A 22,197-nucleotide genomic window follows, 5' to 3' on the forward strand; every position below is an offset into this window, starting at 1 on the left:
TGGAAAGAGAAAGCTCTCCCATGTTCTCCTGTTCAGGTATAGGTATGATGTTCTCCAAATCAAAGCAGCAGGTTTGTTGTTTTTTTTTAACAGCATAAAGGAGGTCTAGTGTAAGAGAAAAGTGTTAAAAATATCTGGACAAATGTCAATTGTGTTGAAAACTGTAGTAGATAGTAACTTTTAACCAGGCAGGTCTTCAGAGGAAGCTCTGTGTGGCCGTGTGTGATTGCCTGAACAGCCTCGTGCCGCTTGTTTATCAGCCCTGAGCACCTGTGTTTTCTTGGCTCATAGGCCTTCTGACTGTGCTGTTAGCTAGCAGCTATATACAAGTGAATGGTTCTGCTTCAGGGATGCCATGCCATGTGAGGACAGTGGTTGTATCCATGTTGTTCAGGGACAGCTTCCTTTCCAGTGGATTGGCTCACCCACACAGTGCATGAATCCAAGGTTTCTCTCAACCTTCCAATTCTTTGGTCTGTGCCATTCAGCCCAGTGTCAAAACTGATGTGAAGTTTGTGTTGCTACTCACTAGAACAAGGTGTCATGAGACTGAAGGCAGGTGCTGAAGGCATACCATGGGGTATGGTATGTAATCATGTAAGAGGGAGGAAGGATGGAAAGCCCACTGGACATCTGTACATAGGGCAGAGGGAGCACACTCTGCACGCCAAGCTCCGTGGTGCCTATGGACTGAGGACCCAGAGTGAACTATCAGCTGGTGACAGCTAATTTTCATCTTAGAGGGAGTGCCAAAAGAAACTGTAAGAGTAGACTAACACTTCTATGCAATGAACAATCAGGGAACTCAGAGACATCTGCGGAGATAAGTTTTTGATTGCATAGAAATACAAAACAGTCTGCCCATAGTCTACTTACCAGTGATCCTCCAGTTGTCCTGTAATGATTCCTATATGTTTGCCTTCCTCTGAAGTATTTTTTTGCTTGCTTCTGTTTTTTTCCCAGTAACACCATTCATTCAACCTACATAACCCCACCGTAACAATCCCTATAGCAAGGTTGCATCCAGCATTCATAAATTGTTACAGTTCCATGTCTGTCACCTGATTAAAATCCAATATGTTCACCTTAACCTCTTACAAGTAGTTTTGAAAACATAAAAGTGACTTACTGCCAAGCTGCTAAGAGTATCTGACGTGATGAAGCAGATGATTGTGTCAGGAGGGAAAAAAAATCCTAAGAATAAATTTTTGGGGTCTATTCCAGGGGAATCTGGAGGGCTATTATCTAAAAAAGACACTCTTTCTTTGTTAGAAGCAACACCAACAAGTCAAATTCCCCTGTTACACTGCCCTTTCAGGAACTCATTCCCTTGAAAAAAACCCCCAAACATGAGTAATTTACACCAAGCTGTGCTGTAACTAACCAGATCTTAGACAATAACCCAAATGTTCCATTTCTCACGCTGGCATTTGAAGGCCAGTCACTTCTGCAGCTCTGTATAGGTGACAGTCATAACTGCAGACCTTACTTTTTCCTGGATACTGTAAAGACCAAGAACCATAAACTGTTTACTGCAGAGCAGATGACATACATAGACATCTAACCCAGCTTCTAAGTCCAGAATGATATTGACCCAAACCACTCACCCTCCAGGACCTCCCACCCACAGCTTCCTTTGTTGGAGTTAGCAAGTGCTGCAAGCAAGACTATCTCATGTATCAACCCACTGACACCATGTGTTCAAAAGTTTTATTCAGATTTGGAGTCATAGGTCCTCCTTTTTAGGTAATATAGTAAATTAAGATTTGAAAGGCAGTACAAAAAGAAAAGAAAAAGACGATGTAATCCTGCCTCCACTAAAATTAGTGACAAGACTCCCACTGGTGTCTGCAGGGGTAGGATGTCTCCTCCCAGATAATATCAACCTACTGTCTCTAATCTACAGCTGGTAAGTTCTTTGTCCAAGCCACACTTTTTGCATCTCCCAAATCAAGCTTATGAAGTGACCTATCCTTCTGGTACTGTGTGGGTCAGGTAATGAATCATTCCCTTTCAGTCCTGACGAAAGGCTTGTGTACCTGACAGCTTGTCTGTTACTTGCAGCTATAGTCATTGCCCAAGGAAAGTTCTCTTGATTTCCTGTAGATCGTTGAAAGTGACAAAGAGAATAAAAAAGCATTTATGGTATCGTAGTGGGAAACCTAAATGACTAAATCACAGAAATAAATGTTTGCCTCACTGAATAGTGCAGAGATACAAGCATGGGGGGATCTCTGCTGTGTACTAGGGAGCAGGTCAGTTAACCTGATCATGATGTTCTGTGACCAGAGACTGCTTCTAAGGTGCTGGGTTTGTGCATGTCCTGTCATCACCCTCCTGTTCAGGTGAGCCTGGGTCATGCAGGCATTTCCTCCCCACACCGTGGTTTCCCTGATGGGGATGTTGTGACCAAGGGGGAGAGCAGAGCCAGGTCAGCTTCTGATAGTGTTTCTTCACCCACAAATAAATAAAAGAGCATCCAGGAATAGAAGACATACAAAAAGTCTGGTTTGTATCTTCAACATTTGTTACTTCTTATGTGATAATTTTCCACTGCAGAAATATTTTTAATAGCATTCATACTGAAACCACAAAGACTTAGATCATAGCCTCATAATCTGATTAGGCGGCAGTGTGGAATTTTTGATGAAAGAAAACAAAAGATCCAAAATAACTGTTTAGCACTGGTCCTAGGATCTTAGTGTGGAAGGTGTCATTGTTGTCAGTGTAGTGTTTTTTAACAATTAAATCAGAATCTACCACTGAACTATCCTTGAGTAGAAAGGGGAGAGACCATAATAAATGGCTTGGTTGGGTTCTTTAGCATTTCTAAGCCACAGGCACATAGGTAGCATCTGACTCTGGTTGCTTACATAAAATGTAGAGGTTTTTTTTCACTTAGCACTTCAGAGTGTCTCGTTGCTGTCCTAAGCTCATTTAAATCATACTGTAGAACTAGGCTGCAAATTTTGACTTTTGCACTTGCGTACACAGTTAGAAAATGCACAAAATGATCCACATGGTAAATTTGTGGTGACTGGGTACGCAGTCTGTATGGATAGATGAGGCAGACACAATCTTCCCAGTGAACAAACTGCAGATGCATATACGTATGACTTACTTCTCTTTAGGATCAGCTAATACAGCCTGATCTTCTCTTGTTATTTCAGTCAGCTGTGCTCCTACTCACAGGCAATTCTGGCTGCAAAACCCAAAGCCTGGGGCCTTTCTTAACTTTAAACCTCAGGATCCAGATGCCAAGAGCCAAATGACTTGAAATGGTTTTCTTCTGCCTGACTTTTGGGGCAGCCCTGGTCCTCTGGCTGCCTGTGGGTGAAGACTTTCAGACCAGTAAGATTTTCAATGATGAAACTGAACAGAATGCTGAATTTTATAGTCATTCACTGCCACACTTCTACTGACATAACTCTACTTGATTCACGAGGAGTGCTAACAATTACATTAAATAGTTTACCATTGAACTTGTGTTTGAAAAATGCATTTGATTTTGGCACAAGAGAGGAAATACATAGGGGCATTTCCAGCTCATAAGAAATATCTCACAAATGCAATTGAGTCTTTAATTATTTTTTAGAACTCTAGCTGACCCTGCTGGAGTAGGGGGTTTGGCCCAGAGGACCTCCAGAGGTCCCTTCCAACCTTAAACATTCTGTGACTGTGATTTGCTGAACCACATATCCTGAACAAATAAGCCATCATTAAGAAGGAAAAAAAAAAAAAAGAAAAAAAAAAGTCGCAGACCTATGAGGCCATCCACAAACTAAATCAAAGTCAGTAATTTGTTCAACAGCAAAACAGATCTCCAATTGTACGGATTTTTCAGGAAAGTATGAGCAAGTTCATAACTGTGAGATTAACAGGGATGTTCATCCTTGTTATAGCTAAAACAGTTCTATTTTCTACTGAAGGAGTACTTCATGGAATATATCTGCCTAGTCTGATGGCAGCTAAGCCAGGAAGGGGAGCAGAATATGGGAAAGTGGCTTTGAGGAGGGTGTGAGAGAATGACTGTGGGAAGGTACCATTCGCCTGGGCAAAGCATTACAGACTGTAAAAGTGGGGAACAATCCAGCTTTGGCAAGGAGATCGATAACATGATCTAATAAGACTTTTCCATTTGTAATGTCTCTGATCTGCAGCTGGAGAAATAATAAATACACATTTGATGTACAGCTGTTTTGTTCCAGACTTGCTTCTGTTTGGATTGTGGTATGACATCTCCCTGGCTCATGTTTTCAGAGCCCTTTCTGAGGACTAGAGATGGAGGAGAGTACACATTCAGGTATTGTCCATCAGAGTCTGGGCATATGTGGGACACACGTGAAGATCCACTGTCTTGGAAATGTTCCTGTGGATTCTGCAGACTTGTACAGGAGTTTTGCAGTGCCTTGCAGTGGTCACATAGAATTTTGCTAAGGTCTTGGCACTACAGAATAAGCCTTTCAAAAGACAACCTCATCCATACCCAATTTCATATGAAAATGCAAAAGAAAAAAAAAAACAAACCATATATTTTATTTTAAAAAGCTCTTTACCAGAATTCCTCTTTTAAAATTGTACTTACTCTGTTTTCTGTCTCTGACCAGCTGGGATCCAGAAATGAACCTCCATGGAAAGAACAGTCTTTCCCAATTAAATCATAGCTGCTTTTTTCTAGAGATGGAACAAGGGAGCTCAGCAGTCTCACTCACCACTTTATCTGTATCTTCTAACCCCATATGGGCACTTTGTAATCAAGGTCTTTGTAAAAGACAGAAGCAAGTCCTGCTAAGTCCTCCAGACAAATGGATCTAGGTGTCTGTAGACAGATAGATCTGTACTTGCCAGAACTGTGGGGTCTGGATTTGCTGTTCATCATGGTGACAGACTGATAGTGACAGGCAGACACCTGAGCTCTGGGGGATTGTGGGGACACTGATGACCTTAAGAGTTTCTTAGACCTCATTTACAGTACAGTCAACAGCCTGAAGACCCTGGGGTAAACTGCAAATCATACCTCAGGTCACTCCTGTCTATGTCCCTGAAATTTTCCCTGTCTCTTGCCAGTAGTTTTTGCACTAATGTATTTTTTTTTTCAATTAATAAACACACTGATTTAATTCTGTTTAGCATCACATTCACATCACATGGCTTCAATGTGGCCCTGACTCAGGCCACATGTTCCATTGTGGGAAATACAGCTGTTGAAAAAACTGTTAAATATTTTGCTGAGGAAAAAAAAAAAAAAGGTAATTGGACTAGCAATTAGAGGGATAAATGCCTGTGATTCAACACAGACATGACTAAAACAACTCTAAAAAGCCCAGCAGAAGTTACAATGAAATGAATGATTTTAAAGCAGGCATGCAGCAAGCAGCACTCTTCACAGATTAAACATCCAACACACCGTGACCAGCAGCATCTTTCATTTCATAGTGGTGTTTTCCAGGGGTCAGTACTGGGCCCAAAACTGTTTAACATCTACATCAGTGACCTGGGCAGTGGGACAAAGCGTAGCCGCAGCAAGTTTGCAGAGACTAATAAAATGAGGCGATTGTTCATCATTCCGAAGGCAGGCTGGAGAAATTGGCTGACAGGGATCTCCCCAAGTTCAACAAAGGCAAAAGCCAAGTCATGCCCCTAGGGAAGAGTAATCCCAGGCACCAGTACAGGCTGTGGGCTAACTGGCTGGAAGGCAGCTCTGCAGAGGAAGGCATTGGGTCCTGTCGGACAACACATGGACCATGGGTCAGCAATGTACCCTCATGGAAAAGAGGGTCAGTGGCCTCGTAGCTGCACTAGGAAACACACTGTCAGCATGTTAAGGGAGATGATCCTTCACCCCTACTCAGCATCAGTTAGACCACACCTGGAGTGTTGTGATCAGCTTTGGGTTTCCCAGTACAAGAAAGAAATGGAGCTACTGGAGTGAGTACAGGAAATGGTCACTAAGATGATGAAAGGGCTGGAGCACCTGGCATAAGAGGAGAGGATGAGGGAGCTGGAACTGTTCAGCCTGGAGAAGAGAAGCCTCAGAGGGGTTACAGCATTGTTCACAAACACCTGTAGTAAAAGTGTAACAAAGATGGAGCCAGGCTCTTCCCAGAGGTTAGCAATGGAAGGACAAGGGGCAATGGGCAAAAACTGAAACATAAGAAATCCCATTTAAACATAAGAAAAAACTTTTTTATTCTGAAGGTGGTCAATTACTGCCAGAGGTTGTCCAGGGACATTGTGGAGTCTCCATCCCTGAAGATACTCAGCACCTAACTGGACACAAGCCCAAGCAACTTGCTCTAGCTACACTTGCTTAGGCAGGGGAGTCGAACTAGATGATCTCCAGAGGTGCCTCCCAGCTTCAACCATTCTGTAATGCTGTGATGTCCAGGCGAAGCATAAAGTTTGCATTTTTTCCTACAAATAACCTAAAGTATGTGGTTTGTAGGTAAAAGTGATAACCTCTCACACAGATGAATCCCACAGATTTGTTACCAGACATGAATTAATTATTGCAAATTAAAAAGGAAGACAGCAGGGCAGTTGATAAAAGGATGATTGAAAATATTATTTTTTTCTTTTTTGTCTTCTGCCTCCACCCACCCCCCTGCCTCCACATTTCTGTATGCCAGACCTGTACAAATATTACAGCACCTAATTTACACCAGCTCAGATGAATTGAAACATGAGGTACAGTACATAAAAAGAGGGAATTACAACTATCCTAGTCCATAGCTACATCTATAATATAAATAGTATATGGGAATGAGATAAAGCACCAGACAGAGTACTCTGCTGATATAGCACTCCATAGCATGGTTTTGGCTCACACCAGCTTGCACTTTTTGAGCAAATCCCATGCATTAATCTGTGAATAACAGATTCCAGGAAACATTCCAAGAGATAGCATAGACAAAGCTGCACAGATTTTGCTTGCTTTCTTCCTCCAACCCTGCCTCAGCAGGCTTTGCACTCAATGTTAGCTCATGTATGCTTTATCACATTGCATACAATGGAAAACTTCTGTGACATCCTAAAACAGCATCCTCGAAAATACCATGTTATTTCATGCACTCTAAAGTGGGGAGAGAAAAAGAAAGTTAATGCTTTAATGACAGTCAAAGGCCCTGGGGAAAGGTGACAGCTTCAGTTCTCCCCCTAGGCAGTCCTAAGAGCTCTCATTCTCAGCTAAAAGCTACCTAGCTCTTACCCGGGTTAAAAGCTGTCCTTCCACCCAAGCACTAGGATAGTAGATACTGTGGTCACCTTTTTGAGAGATTCTGACAGCCCAGTAAAGCTACACAACATATCAATGCGATTTTTAGATAGCTTTACAATTCAAGGAGTAGCGCTCATGGTATGTAACTATGAAATTAGGGAAGGTTTTTAATTGTGTTTGAGTGGTGCAGTTTAAGTGCATTAGCATGTGTTAAGTAAGAAAGGGAAGCATCAGTTTGTTTCTGTGAAAATATTTTTTTAAATTAAAAACTACACTAAAAGCTTAAGAATATTTAGAGTTTGCTTTACTGCCCAAAAAAGTATTTACAAATGAAAGAAGCACAGTTCAGCCAAATTCTTTATTGAGTATTTGTTTCAAAACAGAAGTATAAAAGCACATTAGATAACTCCTCTGAAACTTTGGTCTGCAGAATAAAGGCACTTTGAACATGTTTTCTCTACTCCATGAGTAATTGTTTTACAACTTTTCTTGAGAAAGGCAAACAACTTTTATGAGTAAAAAACTAGAGTTATAAAATTGACATAATTTACAGACAACTCCACATTAGTACCAGACATTAGCAAAGCATGTTTGATATAAAAGCTTTCAGACCTAGCCTCAGTTTTGTAAAACCTTTTTCCATGCTGAATTAACTGTTTGCATGCATTTTATTTATCCCTTTTATAATTCACTTTTATAATCAAAAGACACATTTAGGGAAAAGTGGAAAAACACTTAGGAATCTCGGTATATGTATTACTACAGGATTCCTTTAATGGGAATTATTTTTTCTTATAAATAAAGAAGTCAACATGATCTCAAATACATTTCAAGAAGCTCATAATGTTTGCTTTTTTTCTTTTTAAGAGCTTCCATTAGCCATGATACTAGAAGGCATTTGGATATGCAATGTAGAACAACAAGAAAAGATACATTTACTATAAGGCATATTTGCTTGTTTAGAAAAGGTAACTTTACTGGTGTCATTATGATATTAAACAAATGATGAATTTTGTCTTATAAAAAGTATACAATACTACTGAACCAAAAGTGCTATGTTAACATCTCATATTTCCTTAGATTACTCTAAAAGTCACATGAAGTGATTTTTTTTTTCTAGAAATTATCTAATTTCATTTATATTTCTTATTTAGTGGAAATAATAATAATAAAAAAATACACTCTGTATTGTTCCCTGCTCTTTTTAAATCCAATCCTGCAAACACTTACTAGCCAGCATAAGAAGGAATCCTGGTTCTACAGAAGCTGATGACCTTCAGTTGTTCCAGGACTCCATCCTGCATAGTGATTACTATAAAGAGTAGTTAAAGCACCCCAGTGGACTACTCCTAGTGAGCACTGTGCTATCAGTATCTGCAGCTTCACATCCTTTTGTGCATTTGTGGTTCAGTTTACATTATGTTATCAAAACAACATCGTTTTCTCATGTTCTCATTTTTTTAAAGAAGTTTCTCTTCCTCTTAAACACCATGCTGTTAATTTGTAATTCTGTGGATTTTCTCTTAGAAAGTTTTTAGTGATAAGCTAGTCTTGTCCTCCTTCTTGCTGTTCCCCCTGGGAAAAATGGAAAAAGAACCATAATTATTACCTATAGCTATATATAATATAGTTACACTATATACTGTATTTACTTGTGAAACAGACATGTGAAGAGGAAAGGTGAAGACTGATGCTGAATCTTTTACTCTTGTGCTGGCAGCTAGGAACTGGCAATGATCTCTCAGCTTCTGAATTGATCAAAATATGTAGAAGCAGTGAGTTAGAAATCCCATGGTGGGGAATTCCAAAGTGCCATTTTCAGTGTTAGACTTCAGAGTCAGAACTCACTTTGATGGCTTTAATTCAGTCTGAAACACTGTTTGACCAAAGTGCATAATTAAGTTTTTTTTCAGATAGAAATATATGTAAGAAAACAATCTAGAAACCCAGTAATTAACAATATCAAGCTTTGTTAAAATTTATTTTTGTAAAAGCATAAATTCAACCCTTTCAATGTCTGTTAAGAATTCTTAAAGGTATTTTTTTTCCCTCCTGACTTTTACCATAACTGAGAGTGACACTTGATTCATGTTAAAATGTTTAAATATATGTTTTGCATCTACCTTGTGTCCTCCTGGTTGGTTGTACTTTCCGTACAGGTGCTTCTAGAAAACAGAAATGTTACAGTCAGAAGTTATTTGTAAAAGCCTTTGAATTAAAACTCATTAGAAAAGTTGGAAACCCACTGCTGATTTATGAAGTTTGTTCTTTATGGTTTTCAGCAGATTAAGATTTTTTTCCCATTAGCATGTTGACTTGATCACCTGAAACATGAATGCTTATAATACAATTAACGCATTTCTGTCATGTGCAGTCATTCATAAAAAATTAGCAACATTTCAAAAGTACTTTTACATTTTAACAGTATGAATTCATTATTCACACTGATCTCCTAACAGATGGTTACATGGTGTAGGCAGGTTCCGGGATGTTTTGCCCGTGGTCTTCATTCAGCAAATACCATCTGACACTGTCAGTGACATACAAGCTCAAGTTAATGTACAGGCCAGGACTTGGCCTCAGCTTTTGGCAGAAGGTGGCCAGGCCTGCCATATAGACATTACTTCAGGAATTATAAGTGATATGCTTGAAACTCAATCATTGCAAGATGTTGGCCACGTTTCCATCTGAATTTGAGGCTTGATGTGTAATTGCATTGTGAGTCCACAGTATGATTTCCACATTTAGAGTTCAGTTAATTTCTCAGAGATTTCCGTTTTGAAGGGTAGAATAGAGCAAGGGCTATTGAATAGGTATCACCCTCATTAGCAGATACATCTGTTTTCCAAACTATTGACTGAGTGAAACTACAGACACTTTTTCCACTTTCTCATCAAAACCTGAGAAATTTTTTAAACCAGATGTCTCCTCATTGGAAGGAAAAACATTTCACAAGCATAAGAGATAACTCTTCTGTTACTATCACAGAAATGTTACCGAGGTATTTTTCCTTCTTTACAACCACGAAGTGCTTGCATCTTCACTTAACCAGCTGCCATCAGTTGTCTTTTCATCCTAAGGTACAGCTTATATAAATGCATAGCCCTGAGACACAGGCTTTATGTCATTACAGCTGATACTAAACACTGAGTATCTGCAGCAGTGTGATAGAAAATTTCAAGCTCTGCACTGCTCTGACAAGGACAGAACACGGTCCATCCAAAGTATGTTTTCTCTACTTACATGCTCTCTGACAATTATGCTTTCAGGTAAACCTCATGGTCAAAGATCACACCTGTCTGTCATTTTCAGGCAATAGTTGACTTCTCCAAACACTATGGTATACCTTCAGTATTTAGCACAGACTTCAAAATTGAAGAAGCAGAAACATATTTTTTTAACCTTTTTCTTTACAAGCCATAATATTTTTTCCTATGAATTCAGTTCAAAGGCTGACAGAACAACTTATTCTGCATTATTAGAATTAGAATTGGAAAAGGACATACGTACAAATAAACAAAAGAAATGTGAATAACAAATTTCTGGTAGAAAGCCAGGCTGAATTGTATTTGGGTCCTTTAAGGCATTAATTTTGGATCTCGACATCTTTCAGTTTTTTTCAGACTCAAGAGCTTTCCTCATTTAAGCACAGGGTAAAGGTAAAGAAATTTTAAGATCCTGTGAGATATTTACTCAACCCCAGAGTTATACTTCCTCCACCCCACCTCCCCTTCACCAAATTGAGAACCCCTCACATCAACAGATTGCATTAACACTGACAAGAAATAATTCAAGTTAAAAACAACTCACGTGGTCTTCTTCTGGATATGCTGCTTAGAGAAAAGGCAATTCTTATGGCGCGTGTTCCTTCAAATGTTTTACCTAAACTTTGTGGTTAGACATTTCCTCTTGTCCATTATGCTTGCCAAATCTTTTAGTTACTTTTAGCCACAAAATAAGCCTCAACATTTTTGTCTGCAATGTCAGGGAAAGAATTCTTTTTCCAAAACAATTATGAAACTCTTCTTGCTAAAATACTGGCTTCAGATCCAAGTAATTTTTGTGAATAGATAGTATAAAACCACACCTGGAAAGATCACTTCAGACAAAGCAGGTCTTAGTGATACTGGATTTTTAGACAAACTAACCTTCCAGATGGACCTTCTTGATTTCTCTCTCGATAATCTGTGGCTCTCCCTCAATTACTTTAGTAACCTTGGTGTACTCAGTTCCAGCTATGATAAGCATCAAAAACAGATGAGTTAAATCTAGCAGAGCATTTCTCCATATGCGAAGAGCCTTCAGTGGAAGCAATGTCATTTTGCAGGTGTAGGTTTATGCAGGCCACCATGTTATTCATGACGTAAGGTCCTGCTGATTTCCTCAGCCCTGCCACAGGCGATTCCTTCTCTAGGGCTGGGACTCGTTCATTGCAATCTTGGCTTGAAGTTTTGTTTCAGCAAAGACTGCCAGTGGTAATAAGCAGTGCTGGATATTGTATGAGTAGAATTACAGCCCATATGAAATCATTCCTTTTACTTCAGACAGTGGTAATACATTTGCCTGTGACTGGACTCAGATTTAAACGCTTAGGAAATTTCAGTAAAAGAGAAGTAATTTGATGTATACAAGAAGGCCATAAAGCATAATCGCCATTAACACCAACAGCCATAAAGCAGCATGTGTATCTGCTTTTATTGGCTAAACATATGGTAAGGTATTATCAAGGCAGCCAGGGGTAGCTGACTGCATAAATCATGGAAAAGATAAAGAAAAATCAAATTAAAACAAGAGACAAATCTGCCTATTTGGTCCGTTCTGTAAAGTAGGATGCTTATGCAAACTAACATATAATAGCAAGGAAAAATAGCAAGAATTCAAGAGACAGTATTCTTTTCCAAATTTACTACAAGGAAACTATTCATCATCTTTCCATACACCTATAGGGTCACTGTAAAATGCATCTTTACAGATTGTATCTGTTGTATATATCTGAGGTATTGTATACCTCTCTAACTGAAGTTGGTTACAATTACAATTGCAATCGTTAGATTCTGGCATCAGACCTGTCACCAGAATTTTGAACAATTCTAAAGATGAAGTTTGATCCTGCTCTTTATTGCCTGGTTGACACCAATAGAACACAATCCAGTACATGGAAGGATTTACTTGCTATAATTTCTTTCATTTTCAACTTTCCTTTTAAATATTCAAAACTGAAATAGGCATCACCAGAGAGCAAGTCTATTCACATAGTTGGGACACTTAAGATAGGAAAACATGAAAACCCTCTGGAAGTTCCTATTTCTCTCCAATTATTATAGGTGAATCCTGACTTAGATCGGTAAAACTAAGACTTAAAGCAGAAGAAAGAAATATAGTCAACAGTATTCATAATGATATCTTGGCATTCCTCTAAGACTAGCTATATTATCAACTAGCGTGGTTTTGTTTGGTGGAAAGCCATCCTCCATCACTATATTTTTTACTTAACCAAAGTAAAGGTTGGTATCAGTCATATCCACAGAATAGTGCTGTTAAAGGACTACAAGATAGCTCAGTGAACACACAGCTGGCTGTGAAGTACTTCACAGGTATTCAAGTCTGTAAATTACTAAAAAGTGAACATAAAATGAAGTGGATTCACTTAATTTATGCCACGAGAAACATCTATACATATTTTTGAGCTTCTGACTCAGGTTTACACTAACATGTACTAAAACCACACCACTTGAATTCTCTTTTTTTATTCCCCATTGCTATTACAGATAGTTTTTCTAATCTACATGAAGCAAAGGACATTCAAAATTCATAGATAAAGATTAATTTCATAAGCAGAAGTTCTTTTGCCAATTTTCTACAGCTACGGGTTATTTATTGCCAAAACTGTTAGATATAAGAGAGCAAGAAGGAAAGAAAACCATTCCTTGGAATGCTATATTTGAAGAGAATTAAAGTTAATGCCTTGATATCCATCACCTGTAAGCATTGAAAGAAGGATGCTAAACATGCCTTTGATTATTAACTTGAGGGCAATGAATATTCATTTCTGAAGAACTAATCAGATGAATTTGGCCTACTACAATACTTTCCACTTCATTAGTGTTTTTCACAAATTTAAATTTGCTGAAAAAATGTTCACAGCTAGTGGAATAAATCTTCATTGCTCCCCTGAGTTTTAATTAGATAACTTTTTAAAGACTGAAAAAAATGATTTTTTTTTCAGGATCAATATCATAAAAATTGATTAATCAAACTTTGGTACTTATTTCCATTTCGCAGGCATCTGGCACTTCATATACAGCATTTTATTTTTTCTGCCATTAAAATTACACTTCTGCTAGGTCAGTCTTTAAAATGTGATCAACGTATCTGAGAGGGGTTTCAGGTATCATAGCCTACTGCAAAAAGGTTAGTTGTTATACACTGTATTACCTCCCTGCAGAAGTCTTTTGATTTCTTCATCTTCAAGTAAATGACCATCACCTTCAATAAATTTGGTCACCTTGGTAACCTCTGATAGGATACAGGTTATGGCAAAATTGATTTACAGAAAACATTTGACAATCCTGTAACAGCATACTACTGAATTAATCCTGTCACAGCATTTTGCTGAATTAAAAAGTTCATCTGTTATGATATTAAATTCCATGTAATCACTAAACCCACCATATTTTTTATGACAAACATAGCATAGTATGTATTAGACCAGGGGTCCTCAAACTTTTTAACCAGGGGGCCGGCGCGCGGATGCAGTGGCAGGCAGTCATCTGCGGCTGCTTGGTTTCCCCCCCCCAATCCCCGGCGAGGGGTGGGGTGGGGTGAGGTGCGGGGGGGTCTGTAAATACCAGGAGCTGGATTGAGAACCCTGGGGGGCCGTATCCAGCCCGCAGGCCGTAGTTTGAGGACCCCTATATAATTAGACTCAGGCAGCCTCAACTCTTGCTGACTGAAATGTGAAGATCAGACTCTCAAAAACAGAATGTTAGTTTTGGACATTTGTCAGGTTCTGAGGTTTAATCTCTAGGTATGATTGTGCAGTATGAGCACCTTTGCTGAAGACATCGACTATCTATTCAGTCATTACTTAAGTAATATATATGTTATTTTTTATTAAAGGAAGGAAAGAAAATAAGGATACTAACCTTCTTCAAGTAATTTCTTTAACTTTTCTTCATTGTCTGGACTACCTGCAGTAATTCTGGTATATTTTATTTCAGGACCTGTAAAAAAGATATGTAAGACAGCGACTTTAATTAGATAGGATTGCCTTCTAAGTTATTTTTTCCTATATAACACTTAGGATGGTTTCATGGTTAATATGCTTTAATCTGTTTTTATGGTCGTTTCATCTCTCACTGTGTCCCAAACTAAACTGAAAGAGGGTTACAAATATTATTTAAAGCTATTCAGGAAAGTACTCAGACAAATTTAACATATTTATAGTAAATATCTGCTCACATTCTTGAAGTAAGACACAGTTTTCAACACTTTGTTGTATTAGGTCATAGATCAGATACTTCCTAGGTGCAAAAAGAGTTTGGATCCACTGTTGTAAGTATACATTGTTGCTTTTACTACTGCTATGAGTAATTTCAGAGCTTAACATTTGAGATTTTTTATCAGTTTCTACTACAGAGGGATGATAAGGAAATATCAGGTCTCAAACTCTGGCATTTTACATTATATTGAGCATTTTACATGGGATAATAGTGAAACTGGAAATTGAGAAATGAGAATATGGTTGGGTTTTTTCCTCACCAAGAAATTTTGAATTGAAAAATAGTCCTAGGTTTATTCAGAAACCACCACTGTTTTGCATTCAATTATTTCCATTGTAGTAAATAGCTGAGTGAGAATAACTTAAGTCTGGTTCGTTACTTCTCTCTTCCTTGAATGCCTACTTAAACTGAATTTTAAGATTTTCTAAATAAACTTAATATTAAGACTTTCTACTAAGTCAGAATGTTCCTGTAACACTGTCTTTTCTTTACAACTTCTCTGGCAATCAAAATTTTAATGGCAGCATTCCAAATGATATTTTAAGCAAGGGGATCAAAACATGTTAGCAGAGAATTTGTGACTGCTTAAATATGCCTCACTGCACTTTCCAATTTCTGTGAAGTTTCTAGGTTTCTTAAAGAAATGTCTCTGTAGTAGGTCAAATGAAATTGGACAAAGAGTTTTAAAGTTACTGTGGGAGAAGATCCAGGGACACAGATTCATGTAAATTTTATCTTATATTAGCTGAATACAAATCTCTAACTTGTGGATGTCAGACCAGTCAAGGCCCCTCCTTACAGAGAAACAGAGAAGTTTGGGTGGTTTTTTTTCTGAAATGATTGTCAAGGGACCCAGGCCTGGGATTACATACAAAAGTAGGTATTTACACACTAAAGGTCTACCTTTGGTCAAATGACACCTATCTTGAGATATAAACCCCAAAAGTTCACACACACGGAGTGGGTGGGGGTGGGGGTGGGGAAGCCATCTTTCTAAAGTAAGCCAGACTAAAAGAATTCAGTAAAATCAGTCTCATCCTGAAATGGTAGCAAGAAGCTTTCAGAAGCAGACATTTCACAAATATATTAAAAAAAAAAGGGCAAGTTTTCATTGTTTTGCATGCTGTTAAAATATTGTTGCAGTTTCCATATATGTGTATGTAGCACCCACAGCCAGAATTTTAGCCATACATAGGCAGCTCTCTAAGAAATGTAATTTAGGCATTTCCCTCCAGGCAATGCAATTCAGGCATTAGGACAGAATTTAAGATGCATTACTTTTGTACGTAATAATGAACTTATACTAAGTGTGAATAGCTCAGTGTAATTTACCTTGAATAATTCTTTCTTCTGTTACTTTTTTCTCTGTCACTTCCACAGGTCGCCCATCAATGATTTTGGTGTATGTTTTAATAATTGGTTCTACAAGGATTTTTAAATCGAAGACATTAATCAAGCAGTGAATAGTGTTACAAGTGCTGTTTTTGAGATGGAAACTTAATCAAGCTTACACAAGGAAATACTATTGCATATTTTATGAAAAATAAAAATGGTCAGAGGAGACCAGAAACTAAGTTTCCTCAAAACTTAGGATGGCTACATGCTGGTTTTCCCTTAAAAGCATCCTAGATGTGAACTTCTCAATGTCCCTAGCAAAGCAGAAGGCAAAGTTTATCTCTCTGTCTGATAAAATTGCCTGTCACAGAATTATCTACTGCATTTTTGATGCAGGACAACACCAGCAAATAATTCTTAACAGAGAGAGATCTTATGTCAGCATGCAGAGCATTTCTAAAGCTGTCTTGGCTGTAGCTATGGGACACAACTAGACAAAAACCCTAAATTTTTAAATTCATGAGAAGTAAGAATGAATTGATGCAATACAATTACAACACTTCCAGGTCTTGTTAAAAACAGAACAGTTGTTTAACATAACACACATGAATCACCTACATAAAGTAGAAACAGACTGGGAATAATGAATGTTTCAAATTTTAACTAATACAAATTGAGTTGCTAAAAGTATACCAACCTCCATGAATCACTTTAGTTATTGTCTCCCCTTCCCTGACTATTTTGAACTCAGGTTCCCCTTCAATTAATTTAGTGATCTGTGTGATAGATGGGTCTGTGACACAGGAAAAAAACAACACATTACAAATAGTCATAAAAATATTTATGGTGTTCCATGGGGCTGAGATGAAGCCAGAATTATGCCCCCTTATCCTAAAGAAACCCAATGACTGTAATGGAGGATTTTTTAAATCTGCAAACCCATTTGCAGCAATGATATACAATCTTGTACTTCCTCTCATGCCATCTTAAATTTAGATCCTATTGCACACTTACTATTTACCTTTTTTTTAAAAAAAAACACTTTTGTGTATCTGATATTTTTAACATCTGTTGACAAGTCTCAGGCAAAAAACAGATCCTCAGCAGCTGAAAGAAAGTGTTCCTCTATATATGTAAGAAGGATACTCTGAGGCACTGTTGGAATATTATTGCTATTGTTCCACTAGTGATCAGCATGCAAACTATTGTATGAAAGCTTAAAAAAGGACTAGAGAGAGGAATATTTGTCATGTTGTTTGCTACTAACTGTATAGATATCCAAGAGGAAACTAGGACTTTTAATCAGAATTCCCTTATGTTGTTTTGGGTTATTTTTATTTGTTGTTTGGGGTTTTTTTATTTGGTGCTTTTTTTTTAGGCTACCGAGACTTGGCCAGTTGTCATCAAGCTTAAAGAAAAAAAAAAAAAACACGCTTCACATATCAACTGGAATTGCTGTAAGGATATTTGTCAGCATTATTCATTTGAGTTGCATGGGATTGGTCATCTTGATTGCAATGCAAACACAAACCTCTTAATATTGTGCAATCCCTATAGACCACACTGATCCAAATGTATCTCTGTCTGACAGGCTGGAGCAGCAGATAACAAGCAAATTAGGAACACACTATTGATGCAGTCTATTAACAGGAATAATACAGTTCTTCTGTAACAAGTGTTCAGCAACACCTGCTTAAGAAGTTGCTGTAACGCACGCTTCCCTTATTCCCTATTCAGAGTTAGAAACTTAAGACAGTTCATCTCTCCCACTTTCCTTAAAAATCCCTTAAAAATCTTTCTTCATATAAATTTATGTAGGATTAGATACTGTATATTTTTATTTTTATTTTTCCAATTACTGATCAGGATTTAACAATAGCTTTTTAATATGTGTGCCTGGTGTTGATTGTTGAAAACAGTACAATTTAGGCTAACTAGTGTCCTTCACTAATAACAAATCCAAGCATACATTTTTGTTTGTTTTTGCAGCAGACTATTGCATAGGTTAGCTAGAGCTGAATAACTCATTTATTTGCTGCAGTTGAGATGATATGATAGGATCAGAATGATGCCCAGTTATTATAGAGCTCTATTCATCTACTCTTAGTTTTAAATAGCTGAATAACCCATTGCTTTTCCTTTTATTTTCTAACAATTCTGGCTGAAAAAAACATTCATCAATATTTCAAAGAAGCATTCTTACAAGATTCATTCACTTGCTTGTGTTTTAAATTTAGAGGCATTTTTGTGTGTTGAGAATACATACATTGATGCAAGTGATGAATATTACTGAAAATGTCAAAGGTATATTTATGAATATTTATCAATCGTTTTACATTTTTTAATATTTCTAAATTACTTTACCTTCCTATGTGGTTGATACAGCAAATGTATGCAAAACAAAAGGCAAAGCCATAGTTTGCTATACTGCCTAGTCTAGGATCAATCTTTTGAACATGTAATCCATTAAGATCTGGGTTTCAATCAGATTTAACTATTTAGATCCCTTTAACTTGCCTATGCATGGACAATGGAAGCACAACTAAAGTACAAAACATTGAGACAGGCATCACCCTCTAAACGTGGGGGTGCTGATGATTCTGGTTTTTTACTGAAATCTCCTTTCCATCATGATCTGCTAGAACTTCCTGACATATGCCGCAGAAATTAACGTGCAGCGTTGCCAGCTTTTTTCTACAGATAATTGTGGGCTTATATGGTTTTGATGCAAGCTACTGCTTACTACCGTTACTACTAGCAAGCTCAGAAGGACCAGAAATTACTTTATTTGGTCTATTTCTGAATCATCAGCAGAAAGGCTGTATTGGCCAGGAATCATTCCCTGGAGTACATCCCAAAGCAGAAGTACTGTACTGGCAATGGAAAGGAGTAACTCTTCAATACTCACTAACATATTTTTTCTGTCTGTGGTGAATAAAACTTAGCTGTATATATAACTGTAGAAGTGCTCAGACATTTCATTTTTTCCTCAAAAGAGGGGCTTTTTTTCGGTTAACTATCAATTTCTGAACAACATGTAAATCACCTAAATTATATGCCCTGTTTCTGGATTTAACATAGAAGAACAGGTACTTTCAGAGTGATTCACCTTCATCACAGGAAAATTTCCAAAATATCTTGGGTAAATTACCGTGTGGAATAACCTATCCATTTATATTGCTCTGTGGATCTGTTTTAATGATGGAGACTAGGCAACAAAGATCAATATATATGTTGGATGATGTCTAATCCTAAATGAGATTGAAGCACAGGCAACCTGCAGAAAACACAAGCTCATGTCACTTCTGTTGGGAGGAAGTCCTCCCAGAAACAATGATTAAAAAGGCTGGATAAAATTGTTGTTGTGAAACATTTTTAACTGCTTTCCTCCTCAGTTGAACTCAACCCTTTGAGCATTTTTGTTTCAATGAGAAACTGGAGCTCATTAGTAGTGATCTAGTGAAATCAATGGATGTTTTAATTGTTATGAATCATATGAGGTTTTGACAGTCCCAGCCCCACTTTTTGATCTCTTCAGTCCCACCACTAATCTTCAAGTCATGCTTTTGCCTCGAGAAATTAAATAAGTTTGGCTAACTGCCCTTTCCAGGCATCTGACAGATATTGGTATTTAGAACTGATTGAACACTATAGAAAAATTAACTGATTGGTTTTTCCTTCAAATTATAAGAAACAAATCTACTTAATTTTTTAAAATAACAATTTTAATTTAAAAAACGAAATTATTTTATTAAAGATATAGTAATATTTCAGGCACATAAAAGAAATGGTTTTAAAAAAGATTATTTAAAACGTATTTTTAAATGCCCATAGAAAAAGGAGAAAATCCACTTGGGGAGAAAAACTGTAGGAAATCTTTTTATGTAAAATATTTCAGCCAGTTCTAATTGCAATATTTGTATCTTTGCTTTTTCAGCAAAGTCTTGAATGTCCTGGAGTTATTTGGTACAATTTGCTATTAAGGAAATAGATACAATATATATTCTGTATATGTACATGAACATATACAGAAATATATATACTAATTGCCTCATTTACCTTCCTTTCTGATGATGGGCTGGACGTTGCTTTCAATTATATTAATTTCTGAAAGTATAGAAAATGGAATATAAAGTACATTCCATTTGTAGTTTCCTTATAGTAATGATCAGTTAGATTTGGTCTGGCCATTGATGTGGATAAAATCACAGATATTAATGGATGGAAAAGTAACTCAAAAGGTTTTAGAATACAGATCTTTGTTCTAGTTACTAAATGGTGGTGTATACAAGTCATCTGCAGGCAAAGTCTGTTGGCGTGCTCTTTGCCTTTCTGCCTTATGAAACCCACTGGTCATGAAACCCATGATTATGAAAGCTACGTAATAATAATGGCTCATACAATTCCCTGCATAAAGAATTGCACAATTCCCTGACACAAATTAAAATCTTGCCCTTTTCTTTTGATTAGGGAACCAACCTGGTAAACAGAGGAAACCCTCTGACATTCAGAACTACTCTTACACTTGATAGAACATCATGAAGAGGACAAGTGTGGTGCCCTTGGAAGATGGAGTTGTTCCTCTATACCTAAGACAGACTCTAGTATTCATTGAACATCTCTGATAGATTGTTATTTGACTCATATCCATTCACTGGTAGAGAAGTCTTTACTGGTAGAGGTCCCAGCTTTCCTGTTCCTGCATTCAACTAAATGAACAGTTACAACTTTCCTCATGTCTGACATTGACCTTCTTTGCTTCAGTTTACAGACATCGCTTCTTGCACTACTCTCGCTGGCCATTGGAGATAGAATCATAGAATAACTCAAGTTGGAAGGAACCCATAAGGATCATCAAGTTTAACTTCCTTCTCCTCATGGGACTACCTAAAACTAAATGATATGACTAAGACTGTCCAGATGGTCCTTGAACTGTGGCAGGTTTGGTGCCATGACCACTTCCCTGGGGACCCTGTTCCAGTGATGAACCACCCTCTCGGTGAAGCATCTTTTCCTAAGGTTCAGTCTGAACTTCCACTGACACAGTTTCATCCCATTTCCTCCTGTCCTATCACTGGTCACCAGAGGGAGATCAGCACCTCCCCCTCCGTGGTTCCTGTTGAAGTTGTAGACTGCGATGAGGTTACCCCTCAGCCTTCTCTTCTTTAAGCTGGACAAACCAAGTGGCCTCAGATGCTCCTTATAAATCTTGCCCTTGAGACCTTTCACCACCTTGGATGTCCTCTTCTGGACAGACTCAAATAGTTTGATGTCCTTCTTGTATTGAGGTGCCCAAAACTGCACACTATACCCAAGGTGGGGCCACACCAGTGCAGAGTGGGACAATCACCTATCTTGACTGGCCAGCTAAACTGTGTTTGATGCACCCCAGGAAACACTTGGCCCTTTTGGCTGCCAGGGCACACTGTTGACTCATATTCAACTTGCCATCAGAATAGATAATTGCATTTTTTGTTCCAAGCGTCTTTTAACTTTAGTGCATCCATTTTCTGTTTTCAAAGGTCTAATGTGATGGTTTCCATTTCTACAGAGAAATGTGAGTAGATCCTATAGAAATTTTATCATGTACCTAAATTCAAAACTCAAAAACCAAAGCTTCAGGAGGACCTTTGTCTTCTAACAGTTGTTTTAACAGTTCTACTTTTTATTCAGAAACTAAATGCAAACCCTGAAAAAGGCTGCAAAAGAACAAGTTATTCCTTTTTTACATTTACTTCTTAAAAGGAAAATGGTCAGAACAACTGCCTCTCATGCAAGCCTCATATTTGCACATATGGGAAACAAGTGGAACAGGTGCACTCTGTCCCTCTAGAAACATCAATGAAAAAGAAAGCATCTCATTGCAGAGTTTGGTCAATGCTACATCTTGAAGAGTCAGCACAGTACAATGTTACATCTTGGAGAGAGAGACAGTACAAGTCTGTTACGCACCAAACACTGAACCTTGGCTAAAAACTGGAAAACAATATTTTCCATATGTATCTTGCCTACCCCAAAGAGTTTGAACAGCTTACTTCAGGGTTACTTTCCTGTCAAACATCTGGAAAGGAAAGAAAATGCATACAGTAGCATAACTGCCAGAAACATTCTAATTTGAGTCTTTCTCTTCCTGTGATTCATGGG

At 37.8% G+C, this 22,197-nt stretch overlaps 1 protein-coding gene across 10 annotated transcripts in view; it reads right to left on the reverse strand.

Moving 5' to 3' along the window:
• Nucleotides 1–7,560: 7,560 nt before the first annotated feature.
• The window catches only part of POSTN (periostin), a 38,084-nt gene continuing 23,447 nt past the window's right edge, over nt 7,561–22,197 (reverse strand). Inside the window, exons 17-24 of one of the 10 annotated variants that reach the window (XM_027815564.2) lie at nt 20,113–20,160; nt 16,751–16,846; nt 16,051–16,140; nt 14,362–14,439; nt 13,652–13,732; nt 11,365–11,451; nt 9,340–9,381; nt 7,561–8,791 (exon numbers count right to left, since the gene is read on the reverse strand). In XM_027815564.2, coding sequence (XP_027671365.1) covers nt 8,751–8,791; nt 9,340–9,381; nt 11,365–11,451; nt 13,652–13,732; nt 14,362–14,439; nt 16,051–16,140; nt 16,751–16,846; nt 20,113–20,160 — 563 coding nt within the window. In that variant the 3' untranslated portion in view covers nt 7,561–8,750. Of the gene's footprint in view, nt 8,792–9,339; nt 9,382–10,674; nt 11,047–11,364; nt 11,452–13,651; nt 13,733–14,361; nt 14,440–16,050; nt 16,141–16,750; nt 16,847–20,112; nt 20,161–22,197 lie in introns of those variants that run through there. The other 9 variants (XM_027815566.2, XM_005446494.3, XM_027815569.2 and 6 more) reach the window with 9 other exon arrangements.

The sequence above is a fragment of the Falco cherrug genome, chromosome 2 (genome assembly GCF_023634085.1).
Source record: "Falco cherrug isolate bFalChe1 chromosome 2, bFalChe1.pri, whole genome shotgun sequence".
Lineage (NCBI taxonomy): Eukaryota > Metazoa > Chordata > Aves > Falconiformes > Falconidae > Falco > Falco cherrug.